Source organism: Antechinus flavipes, chromosome 2, assembly GCF_016432865.1.
Source record: "Antechinus flavipes isolate AdamAnt ecotype Samford, QLD, Australia chromosome 2, AdamAnt_v2, whole genome shotgun sequence".
NCBI lineage: Eukaryota > Metazoa > Chordata > Mammalia > Dasyuromorphia > Dasyuridae > Antechinus > Antechinus flavipes.
The window spans coordinates 529772858-529785822 of NC_067399.1; the positions used below are offsets into that span (position 1 = coordinate 529772858).

The window sequence follows — 12965 nt, forward strand, 5'->3', positions numbered from 1 at the left end:
GGAAGCATACAGAGGTATATAATCTTACAGTGATTTAATTTTTTCCCCCTGAGGCAATTGGGGTTAAGTGACTTGCCCAGGGTCACACAGCCAGGAAGTGTTAAGTGTCTGAGGCCAGATTTCAACTCAGGTCCTCCTGACTTCAGGGCTGGTGCTCTATCTACTGATTCACTTAGCTGCCCCCAGTGGTCTCTTTAAGGGAGAAGGGACAGGACAAATGTGGAGGGTGCATTTTTACTTTGCCCTTTCCATCCACTTGTTGGTATTTGTCTCCCAATTCCCACTGAGCTCAGCCAAATCTTGATCCAGGAGATGCTCATGAACCAATTAGATTGTTCAGATTGTAGGAATCTGTTGAATATGGTAAAAAAATAAGTATTTCCTTAAGCAAGAGAAGATTTTTGAAGACTAGCAATTATCCTTCAGAATGTACATGCTAAGTAAGTGGTTAGCTCTTGAACCATTTCAAAAGTTCCTTTGAAACTTCAGGAAGAGAATCCATCAATTATTGTTAATGTGTGGGCTTTTTTTACTGGAGAGTTCCCCAATGCTCATAGAGTATATACTGCCACTTAGTTTTTTCTTTAAGATCCCAAAGGTCTGTCTTTATTTTAGAAAAAAGTTTTAATGCTATTTCTGTTATGTGCTAATGAGGTTTATGTTTCCTTGGCAAAAAAGAAGCTCCCCTCCCCCCCCAAAGCGAAAAACCCATCATACCCTAAAACTTATACTGTCAGCTTTGTTGTATTTTCATTTTAAATTTCTCTGCTTTTTATGTTGGTACTCACCATTTAGATTACTTTTAGAATTTAATCTTACAAAAAACTATCTTTACACATAATTGGAAAAATAAAATACTATTAAGTTAAAAAAAAAAGTAAACACTTAGCAAAGGTAAATGCTGTGGTTCAGGATATTGCAGATTGGAAACCTTTGGAAGCTGGCATTTTTCAGACAAATTGAAATAAAAATCTACAATCTAATAATCCCATTACTAAGTATGACAGAACCCTTTCCAAGAAGCCTGGTTTTTGGTGAGAGAGATAAATCCATCCTGGGGGGAATGACATTTTCCCCTAAAACTTTTCCAGTATTGGAGAAAACTATAAGACATGACATTTGTTTTTTGTTTGTTTATTTTAACTAGCATATAATAATAATATTTATGTAGCACTTTAAGGTTTGCAAAGCATTTTACAAATATCTCACTTTATTTGTATAACTATTTTGTGAAGTTGATACTAATATTATCTTCATTTTTGAAGCAGGGGCATGGCAGGGCAGAGGTGGGGGGTGTCAGGGAAATTAAGTTACAGACTATTATCTGTTGCTGACTTAAATCCTCCTGACTCTCAAGTCTCATATACTTTGTCATCCAGTTGCCTTCATGAAACAGAAGAAGTTAGATATGATTTCAAACTGGGTCCTTGGAAAGTACTTGTTAAAAAAACTTAGAGAGACAGTAGGAAAGTATGTAAATCCAAAGTTACTTTTAGGTAACTTAGAGTTATATATGTTAGAGCAGGAAGGGACATTTTAGGTCATCTAGTCCAAGCTTTGCACTTAATAGATGGAGAAAGTTCCAAAGTGTGATAAAACTAAAAAGTAAATGCATTTCTTCTACTTAAGAGGCCTCTATAGTTTTCCTAAGTTGAAGATAAAGAGCTGACAGTACCTTTCTGAAGGTTAAAAAAAGAAGCTTTCAGATATTCTGAGACAATGACAGATAAGTTAAAAATCTTTTAAAAATTTGCTAATTACTTGTTCTACCCTGTACTTTTCTTAATTTGGGTTCTATAATTGCCCTCTCTCTTTCGAGGCTTAGAATTTGATCCAATCTAGAGTTCCAGAATTAACTTGGATTTGTATTTTTATCAATATCAGTGAGGTGTTTTTTTTTTTTTTTAGCCTTTAAGAAAATTGATGACTTTTTATATCACTTCTTACCCAACATTACCTGCCTTTCTCATATACATTTAGTTCTCCTTTGCAAAAAAGAAAAATAGTTAACTGACAAAGCCATCACATTTTTTAGGATCATAGCTTTTGAGCTGAAAGGGACTATAGAAGCCATGAAGTCCAGTTTTTCACTTTATAGATATGAAGAAACAGCCTGAAATAAAGTGATTTGCCCAAGCACTCAAAACTAATGTCAGAAATAGAATTCGAACTCCCTTCCTGACACCAACATTGTTTCTATTGGATCACATAGTTGTCTATGTATCTGCAGTCTTGCAATACTACTTAGGGGAGGGTTTTGTCACCAGTGGTTTTTAGTCTGGAACATGAGGATCCTTGCTGCAGTGAAAAAGCATTGTATTTGAAGTCAGTAGTCCTCTCTCTGTGACCTTAGAAAAGTCAGTTAACTTATCTGAAATTTGGTTTTGTCATATGTAAAACAAAGGTAGTTCTAAATCTTTTCACTGGATTGTAGTAAAGAAAATGTTTTGTCAACTTTAAAGCAATATAAAGACTATTGTTTTATTTAATATTAACAAAATTAATATTACCACTAATAGTGAAATTGCAATTCAGTTAAAAATATGATGAAATTTTATTTAAGTGCCTTCTGTCTATAAAACATTACACAAGACACTGTTGGAGATAGACACATGGTCTTTGCCCTCATGCAACTTAAAAGTCTAGTAATTGTTATTTCTTTGGGAAATGCCATCCCATATTTATCCACATATGATGAGGTAATCCATTCATTAGCTATAATGCTTTCTAAGGTGGACTTTTAACACAGGAACATAGCTATAGGAAATACCATACTTGCTCAGATGATTGGTCTCCTTGATATCCTTCTTAAAAATTAGGCATATTCTAGCTTTTTATAATGCCATTGCTCTTATTATGTTATTTGAGTCCCTTTCGAAGTCATTTATATTTTTAGAGTGTTATCTTATGATTTCCATGTTTATTACTCTTTGCAAAGTTGTACTTACTTCTATTTTCCCCCAAATTTAACTTTATTTGGGTATCTAAGGCCATTTCCCCTCTCTTAGCACTCACCTTCTATTGCCTAAGTAAGCAATGCAAGATTAGATGAACAAATTTGTTTTCCTTTCATTCAGATTATTTTTGATTTTTAGACATTTCAATATCATTGTCCCCATTCAGATTCCTCTTTGCCAACTGTTCTACAATTACTACATTAAAATTTTGGGACATTGGATATATTTTAAGAAATCTAAGGATCTGAAGAACTGGGGCTGAGGAAAATGGCACTGTTAAATCTTCACCTCTTTAAGTGAAGCAAATTGTTTTTTAATTAAGAAAGAGTGAGTTCAGGAAGAGCATTTATGACTTCAGTTACTAAAATAAGAAAACAGAGTATTAAAAATAGAGAAAACAGGAAAAAATATGGATTAATTGCTTCAGTGTAGGGGAAGGGAATGCATGAGGGAGAAAATAATGGTCACAATGAAGATCCTTCATGAAACATAATAAGGAATTGCAATTTTGAGGCATTTATTAAGAACATGCTTTCTTTTGGCAAACTTACCTATGATCATGTAACAACCAATGTTATATTTTAGGCCACCCCTGACTTGTTAAAAGGCCAGCAAGAACTTGCTCAACAAACAAATGAGGAGACAGCTAAACAGATCCTTTACAATTATCTCAAAGAAGGGTAAGTTCCTTCATTTATTTAAATGTTATAAGCCATGTAGTTTTTGATGTGCACTGTTAATTTGGCTGTCAGAATGGTTTGGAATATATTTTCATGTCTTTTAGCCGTGAAGATGACATAGGATGGATACTGTATAAAAGTAATATAATTAAAAGGCTAACAATGTTTAAAATTTCTGTAGGAGTTTCTTCTTCCTAAAATGAATATTTTTTTTAATTAAAAAAGCATAGCAGAACCATTATTTCAAATATAAATATATAATTTGTAAGCTTGTTTGCTAGCCACCTATTCTGCATAAAATTAAAGCTAGCATCATCATTTTCTGAATCTTTCTTGACTCAAAAAGTTAAATGTCAGTTATCAGGTTTCAGATCATAATAAGCAACTTTAACTATGTAATTGTAGCCAAGATGTTTGTTAATTCTTTCCTTCTCTTATTCCTTCTCAGGTTTGCTAAAAAGCTATTCTACATAGCTTAACTACAGAACATAGAATTTGAAGGGATCTTAGAGATCAGCTAGTAAAATTCTGTCATTTGACAAATGAGGAAATTTGTTTTTATCTCAATACTTAGCCCAGCACAATGCCTAATATTTAATAGAGGCTTAATAAATGCTTACTGGTTGATTGAAGGCCTGAAGCTATAAGCAGCTTGCCTGAGAAGTGGTCCTATGGGCTGTCATTAACAGAGTTCAAATTCCGCCTTTCCTCTTCTATTATTGTCTCTCTCTGCCATGTAATTAATTGTTCTCCAAAACACTTAGAGTCAGTAGAAAACTCCCAAGTGCAAATGAACTTTCTTGTTAGGGAAAATGTATGAACCATTTGAACTAAAGACTAAAATGACAAATTTTCACTAAAGAATATTCTTCAGCATTTCCAGTGGATTTGATGGAAAGAGTCATCCTCATCCAGAGAGAGAACTATGGAGAATGAATATGAATCAAAGCATAGTATTTTAATCTTTTTGGTTGTTGTTCTTTGTTTGCTTGTTGGCTTTTTTCTTCCTCTTGTTTTTTTCCCTTTTGTCTTGTGCAGCATGGCGAATATAGAAATATGTTTAGAATAATTGCATATGTTTAACTTATATTTGGATATATGCTGTTTAAGGGAGGGAAGAAGAGGAGAGAGGGAGAAATATTTGGGATACAAGGTTTGGCAAAGGTCAGTGTGAAAAACTATCCTTGCATATATTTGGAAAAATAAAAAGCTATTCTAAAAAAAAAGAAATTAAAAAAAAGACTTCTTTAACTTTGGGTGCAACTCCTCTGCCTAATTAAAAAAAGACATCTTCCAAATTGAGCTGTCATAGATACAACAAATTAAAAACAAACACCCTGACAATTCAGATACTTTAAAAAACCATATCTACATCAATAAGTTTATCAAAATCTATATATAGCTTCATGTTACATTTTACAAAGGTTGGCTTATAGCCATATTGTACCAGATTATCTTACATTTTCTTTTAAGTATAGTACTAAGTCTCATAGACTAAAGAGCAAGACTTAATGAATAAGAATGGTGGACTTGAAGTTAGATGGCTTTGTGACTTACAGACTTTGCAACTCAGGGCAAGCATCCTTAGTCCCTATGTTAGCCAAAATTACCTGTTACTTAGCTACTATGAAAAGCTGAGACCAGACACATTGAGTCTGGGAATTCCTCACAGATTCTTTATTTATTCCTTTTTCAGTTGTGTCCAATTCTTCATGACTCCATTTGGGATTTTCTTGGTAGAGATATTGGAGTGGTTTGTCATTTCCTTCTCCAGCTCATTTTACAGATGAGGAAACTGAGTCTAACAAGTTTAAGTAACTTTCCAAGGGTCATGTGACTAGTAAATATCAGAGGGCAGATTATAAACTCATAAACCCTTATTCTCCTAAAGCATGGATTTAGCTCCATTTAAAATTAATTGGTGATGTTTCACAAAGTTTATTTATACTGTCTCTATTTTTTAGGAGCTCTGAAAATGATGATGCCACTAAGAGAAAAGTAAACCTGGTCTTTGAGAAGATTCAGACTTTAAAGTCTCGAGCAGCTGGAAGTGCACAAGGAAACAATCGAGTAAATTGGGATTTTTACATCAAATATAGAATATTAATTGGAGAGTTGAAAAATATGCTTTTTTTCAGGCTACTATTTTATTAATCGGTGCAAGCAGAATAAAGTGCTTTAGAGATTGTTTTGCCAGTTCCCCATCCTGATCTATTAATTTTTTCTTACTGCATAACTAAAGGGAAAAAAAATGTTTGGCTTTTCCCTGAATATTTGGAGGGGAAAAGAAATCACTATCTCATGAAGAAGTCCATTCCGTTATTAAACAATTTTGTTTGACAGATCTTTTTTTATATTGAAGCTAAACCTTAAATTCCTGTAATTTTCACTCACTGGTATGAATCTCTCTGGGTAGCTACAAGAATTTAATCCCTCTTCCATGTAAGAGCCCTTTGCTTCTTTTAAGATAATTATTCTAATTCTTCCCATCTTCCAACTAAATAATTTCTTTCAACAGTTCCTCATTTATTATAATTTTAAAACCCTTTGCCAGTGATTTTCCCCAAATGCATCCCATTTTGCCAATAGACTCCAAGGTTGTCAATGTTCCTCATAACTACATGTTGCCTCAAATTGGATGTTCTTGTAGCCTGACTCTATTACACTGGATACCATGTCATATTGTTGGGGTGGATATTCAATTGAGTTAATATGGAAGATAGGTGAACTGAAATAGAAGTATTAGTAGGTACTTAATAAATGTTTGTTGACTGATTCAGAGTAGTTCATGACTTAAAAAATCTTTTGTTTCCATAGGACATAGTAACATCTCCATTTTTTTTTTTACTTGTGTGCTTAATTTAAAAAACCCTATTTATAGAATTTTACATTCATTTTTTAATTCAGCAAGTTTTATCCATACTGTGGATAGAAAACTGCATTAGACACTGGGGATAGAAAAAATTCAGGTAAGGTACAATTTGTGCCCTCATGGAGGTTATAGTCTTCAATCCTTTTATCCCTATTACATTTCTTCTTATAAATCCAGGCCATTAATTTACCTTTTTAGAGATCTTTTTGGGTCTTGATTCTGTCATCTGAAATATTTGTATCTTTCCATTTTATGTCACCTATCTCTGTGTGTGTGTGTGTGTGTGTGTGTGTATCTATCTTCAACTTAGATACTGATCAATTTTTCTTTAAGAACTCTTGAAACTTTCTGAGTTGTGAGCTATTATTTAATATAGCAATCAGTGATATTAATATTGCAAAGCTTAATGAATTAAAGTGCTGGAAACTCTTAGAGATCCTTAAGTTCATGTCAGATTTTTAGGGTCAGAGAAAAAAAAAACAGGTCCCTTTTTGTTTCTAATTTAGCTTGAAACAGTAGAATAAGCTTTGGTGCTGGAGTCAGAAAGCTTTCAGTCAAATTTTAACTCATCATGCTTATTGTTTCCAAGTGAACTTAGGTAAGTCATATTGCTTCAGTCTCAGCTTACTTATGAAGCGAAGGAATTGGACCAGATGGCTCCTGAAGGCCCTTCTAGCTTCATAGCTCTGAGCCAAGTACCCCAGGGAGCTTTTCAAAAATTTTCATTTTGCTGGGGTTCAAGGTTTGCAAATTGTTTGAAATAAGAGATTTTAATCTGCACTCTGTGCCTCTGTGGGACAAAAGAGAAGACAGAATTTAAGAGATTGCAGTTGAGGGGAATCCATAATGAAACCAAGCCCAGGACAGCCCTCAAGTAGGACTCCCTTCTTTTTCTTTATTGCCACTTATGTTTTTAGCACCCTTCTGTGTATTTGCCTTGGGAAAATCGACTTTCCCTATGGTACATTCAGAAGCCACCCCCCTCAACCTCATTAGCTATACAAAGAATTTTTCTGGTCTAAATTCTCTTTCCTGACTCAGACTACCCCCTACAAATATCTGAGGGAGAATCCTTTGTCCCCCATTTATTCAAGATTCTTTCTAAACTTAGTTTCCTTTTAAAATCTAGGGTTTTTTTTTTTGTTTTTTTTTTTTTTTAACATTTTTGTCCTCCTAGGATCACAAACTCACCTCACTTGTATCTCATGGATAAATTTCCAGATTTTATTTATTTCTCCAGTGTAAACATAAGCATGAACATATCTAAAAATCCAAATATAAAATTTTGATTACTCAGACTGCAGCCTGACTGTTAGTCTTAATAATCATGTGATTTGGGAAGGAAGAGGGAGGGTCAAGTTTTGTTTATTTGTTTACATTGGCATGAGATACCAAAGCTGAAAAGAGCTGGAGGGTCAGTGTCTTCAGGTCACTGAATAATTGTGGAGATAATACCGAGAGAGGGTTGGAACAGTTGTAAGTTTTGGTTGTCTGTGCTGGGAAGGAAAGGAAACTAACTATGGAGAGGATGAATTGGCCTTTGTCGTAAGAGGTAGGGAGAGCTCATTTAACTCTCCTCCTGGGCTTGGCAGCTTCCCCCCATTCCCTCTATAATTGCATTCCCTCTTGGGGAGGGTAAGGATTAATGAAGTTGTGCATATAACTACATAGCATCTGGGGAGACCAGGCTTTTTTTTTTCCTTTGCAAACTGTTGTTATGTTGCTTAATGGAAGTAATCAAAGGTTTAAAGTGTATAGAAGTCATCATTGGGTGAAAGGTGTGTCAGAATCCCAGCAGTCAAAGATGAAAAAATAGAACAGGTGAATAGGTGAGCAGTATAATCTGTGTTTAGGATTCTTTTCTTGCCCTGTCAAGTAGCCCCAAACCAAATGAAACCAACTCTTCCTCCCTATGTCAGTTTGTTCAGGTTGAGGGAAACTAAGCAAAACTTTCCCTTTCTCTGTAGTAGAAAGATACTGGGATGAAGGAATGTGACAGCACAAAGCAACAAATAAAATTTTATTGCTGCCACAAGCCGATTACCTTATGCCAAATTTCTTGCTATCATATCCTAATTGATTTTCCTACCCCAGCCTCTTCACTGTGCATTCCAATCGCCATATCATAGATTTATAAATCTGGAGATGAAAAAGGGCTCAGGGCTATTGAACTTTTTTTTTTTTTTTTTTAACAGATGAGGAAACTGAGGGAGAGTGAGTATGACTTATTTGCCTAAGATTACACAAATAGTAAGTATCAGGCAAAATTTGAATGTAGGCTGGGAAGTGACTAGAGAGCCAAGCTGGTAGTTAGGAAGACTCATCTTTCTGAGTGCAGATCCGTCTCAGACACTTACATAGCAGCATGACTGAGCAAGTCACTTAACCCTCTTTGCCTCAGTTTCCTCATCTCTAAAATGAATTGGATAAAGAAATGGCCAATCACTCCAGTATCCTTGCCAAGAGAATCCCAAATGGGGCTATAGAGAATTGGAAATGATTGAAAACAACTGAACAACAACAATAATCTCTAACTTCAAAGCTGGTACTCTTATCTTCAGTACCACTTTGCCTTATTCTAAAGTATTACTTTCATCAAATCCTTTCCTCCAAACAAAACATTCCTCCTCTTGTCTTTAGGATTAAATCCAAATAGTTCTTAAAAGTCCTTCAAGGCCATTTGTAATCAATCCTTCCTTATTTATTCATCCTTGTTCAGCAGTATGGTCTGGCTGGTCTCATCCAGGAGATGCAATAGCTCTTTATAGCTTTCTTCTTTCACTCCTCCATCAAGGAGATGAAACCAGCCTTTTTGTCTTTGCTTATGCTTTTTTCTACTGCCCCCTTCCCAAAACACAAGAAACCCACCCTCTCCCCCTGCCCTTTTTATTATCAAAGTCCAAACTGTGCTTCAAAGACCAACTCAGAGTTGACATGAATCCTTTTTTAATTTAACTTTGTTCCTTAACTTTGTCCTCTCTTTCCAATGAGATTATGAATTTCCTGAGGGCAAGAATTGTACTTTAAGTTGCTTTTATATCTCCAAAAGTATGCGTGGTATTATTCACTTAGTACATACCATAAGATTATTTACATTGAAATCAGGAGAGATAATTAAGAGCCAAGCTTGAGGGAATAGTAGGAAACTGGAGGTTGAGAAAATTCATGCCAAAGGAAGTAGGTCAGCGATTTCATCTCCTATAGAGGATGCTTTCATGGAAAGAAAGGAGAAGGTATCTAGAGATCCTGGGATACAGGTCTCCTCTTAGACAAACTGGGTTCAGGTTTCACCAGTCACAGATACTGCCCTGGTGACACTAGGAAGACCACTTAGAGTCTCAGTGACCAACACAACTCTAGGATTATGAATTGAATAGCAGCTGAGATCAGAAGTTCCCTACACCAATGAAAACATAGGACTGGTTCCCAAACACAGTTGAAAGTCTTTCTGGAGGCTGGATCCTAGAGATTGAAGGGAATTAAAAGTGTCTTCTCAATTAAATGTAGGTTTCTTGAGGGTTAATTCGCGCTGTTTCTTATTTATTATATCTTCATATTCTTTTGTACTAAGTAATTAATAAATGATTATATCAATAGAATTAGTGGCCAGTTAGCTTCTATTCCCCATCCAGTCTTCAGACTGCTTTGGACCTGGTACCATTTTAACTCTTGTGAGTTGGACTGAGACCACTTTACAAAACAGCAGATAGATATTCAGGAAATAGAGCAATGTTTCCCTGCTTGAAATTGATTGATGAGGAAAGCATAAGGCAGTTTTCTTTCTTAGTTTGGGTTATTAAAATAAATGGTTTAAATTCTTCTGAGATTATTAAGAACCCTGTTTTGGTATCAATTTTCACATTCCCAGACCTAGCCCATGAAATATTTCTTTCCAAGTGAAACACACACAACCCATGGGCCAATTCAGCTTCAGAAAACTGGAAAAAAAAACAAAAAACAAAACAACAATGCTAGCTGTGCTATTGCTCTGCAAAACTGCTTTGTTCTCTGCCTCCATGGTTCCTCTTGGGTCTGCAACACCATTACCAATCCCCCAGTGCATATGAGTAGTTCACTAATCACCTTGAGGTTATATCCAATTACTTTTGAGTGCTATCTATAGTACTCTTTTTGGAGATAAAAATATGGAGAGAGTTGTGTTGTAACTCAGAGTTAGACTGGTCAGTGATGACATTTTCTGAAAGTCAACTTCAATCATGTTTTTTTCCTAGCATCTGGGTGATCTGACTTTTTGGAGGGAAAGAATCCTCAAAAAAGAATGTCATTTTACAAAATTGATTTGTGCTATATTTTCTTACAGCAGTGGCTCAATTGTATTATATTAGGGTTGGGTCACAAGGTGGGCAGAGGTAGGGGTCAAAATTGAAGATGAAAAAATACTCTGGGTATGAAGTTGACATTTCTTTACATATTTTAGGTTTCTGATTCTTCAGCTGAAGTCAGAGAGTTACTAGAACAGAGAAATAAACTAAACAGGGAGGTTTCAGAACTTCAGAAACAGCTCAACCTAGAAGTGAAGGTATGATTTTTCTTTTAATGTTATTTTGAAGACACATAATATGTATTGAAACGCATTACCTAACTTTTTAATTTACAGCAGTATTGGCCTTGGAATCAGAAAGATCTGGATTAGAATTATCCCTGAGACAATTTTGTGGCTATGTAAACACAGGCAAATCACATAATGTCTCTAAAATTTCCTCAACTATAAATGGGAGGAATGACAGTGTGGTCCTGCCTCTGATATACTAGCGGTGTGGTCAATGAGCAAGGTAATTACTTTCTTAGTTTTCTCCACACAACTATCTAAGACCAAGGGTTGAGTATATTTCCACAACTTATTCATGGTAGTTTCTATCCTAAGAGTATCCCCTCACAGATAATATCACAGTTTCCCCCACCTTCCTCATCATGGTTGCTTTCAAAAGTCATAACTATATTGCTTGACATGAAATCATAGTTACTGCCTAACTTTTTGCAGCCAGTTAACCCAAGTTCATTTCAACAAAGGAGTTTTCATAATTTTGACTACTAGAATTTATGAGATCCTATTTGCTTCTCTGAGTTTGTCTTAGATAAAGAATAAGCCTTCTGAGGAAGGGTTGAATTGGTCAGAAAAAAAAAGCATTAGCTTGTCTCTATACATGGTATGCACTTTCATGTATGCACAAATGGCATTTACTACTTTATTTGGAAGTATGGAAGCAAAAATGAACAATATAAATCTGGAAATAAACAGAAAAGATAAAATATAAGCTAATAGTACAGAAAGAGTTTCAGTTTAGTAATGGAGGATAGAAGTTTGTGAGGCAGATTGTATGATGGCCAGAGAATCATTTCCTGGAGTCAGGAAGACTTGAATTCAAATCCCATTTCTGACTTAAGATCTTGAGCAACTTACTCAACTTCTCAGAATCCCACTTAATTCTAAGATTACAAGTTACAGAGCTGGTCCCAGTCTGCATTCTTAGAATGAGTTTCCTTTTTTTGGAGTTCTCCAGATCACTGAAATACCAGGGCTCTTCCAAAAATTAAAATAAGTAAAAAATCAAATAATAAGTGAGTGATGGTCAATGGAAAATAAATTTTTTGTTTCCCCAAACTCTCAAATGTATTAAGATTGGCTTGCCCATTTTGCTTTACTTATTAACTATTTAGTTTTAGTATTTAAAGAGGTAATGTGGCTTATTGGATAGAAAACCAGCCTTGGAACCAGGAAGATTTGGGTTCATATTGTGATCATGGGTAGGTCACTTAATTTGTTAGAGCTCTGGATAATTCTTTAAAACTATAAGTTATAGAGAAGATGCCAGCTGATATCAGCAGGAATTTCTTTTCCTATGAAGTTCCCCATATAATGAAGTCATAGTTCCAGTTCTAATTCTTCGTTTAATTCCTTTGTATTTCTTTATAGGCATCAATTGTGCGGTAAATTTACTTGCATTGTTGAGAAGGAAATATGTAGGGAAAGATAGTCCTTAAAGCTGTTTTTTTGTTAGATGATATCAATGTATAAGGAGTTGTATACTTGCTCATATTTCAAAAATTGATATTTGTTTCACATTAGAATCAACAAAACATCAAAGAAGAGCGAGATCAAATGAGAGTCAACCTTGAGGAGCTTCGAAACCGACAGGAGGAAAAGGAGAAGGAAACCTCAGCACTGCAGAGACGTCTGGATGACAGTGAAATGGAGCTCCGGAAAAATCTGGAGGAGTAAGCTCTCTAGTGTGCTATCCTATTTGAGTTTTTCTGCAGATAAATAGGCAAATCTGTATCTTCAGTTAGTTTCATGTGTGGTGTGTAGGGTTTTCTAAGCCTTTTACTCTCGTTGTGTGTGCAGTGCTAAATCTAGAAATGGGAGGCTGCATAGTTGGGAGGATGTCATTATTCTCACACCTTGAAGGTCAGATCACATCCATTTAATATTCTAAT

At 35.1% G+C, this 12965-nt stretch overlaps 1 protein-coding gene across 1 annotated transcript in view; it reads left to right on the forward strand.

Annotated features, from left to right (window-relative positions):
- CGNL1 (cingulin like 1) overlaps positions 1 to 12965 on the forward strand; it is a 207026-nt gene that overhangs the window by 63843 nt on the left and 130218 nt on the right. The window contains exons 3-6 of the mRNA XM_051980721.1: positions 3543 to 3637; positions 5602 to 5707; positions 10948 to 11049; positions 12598 to 12746. Of these exons, the coding sequence (XP_051836681.1) occupies positions 3543 to 3637; positions 5602 to 5707; positions 10948 to 11049; positions 12598 to 12746 (452 nt within the window). The remainder of the gene's footprint in view (positions 1 to 3542; positions 3638 to 5601; positions 5708 to 10947; positions 11050 to 12597; positions 12747 to 12965) is intronic.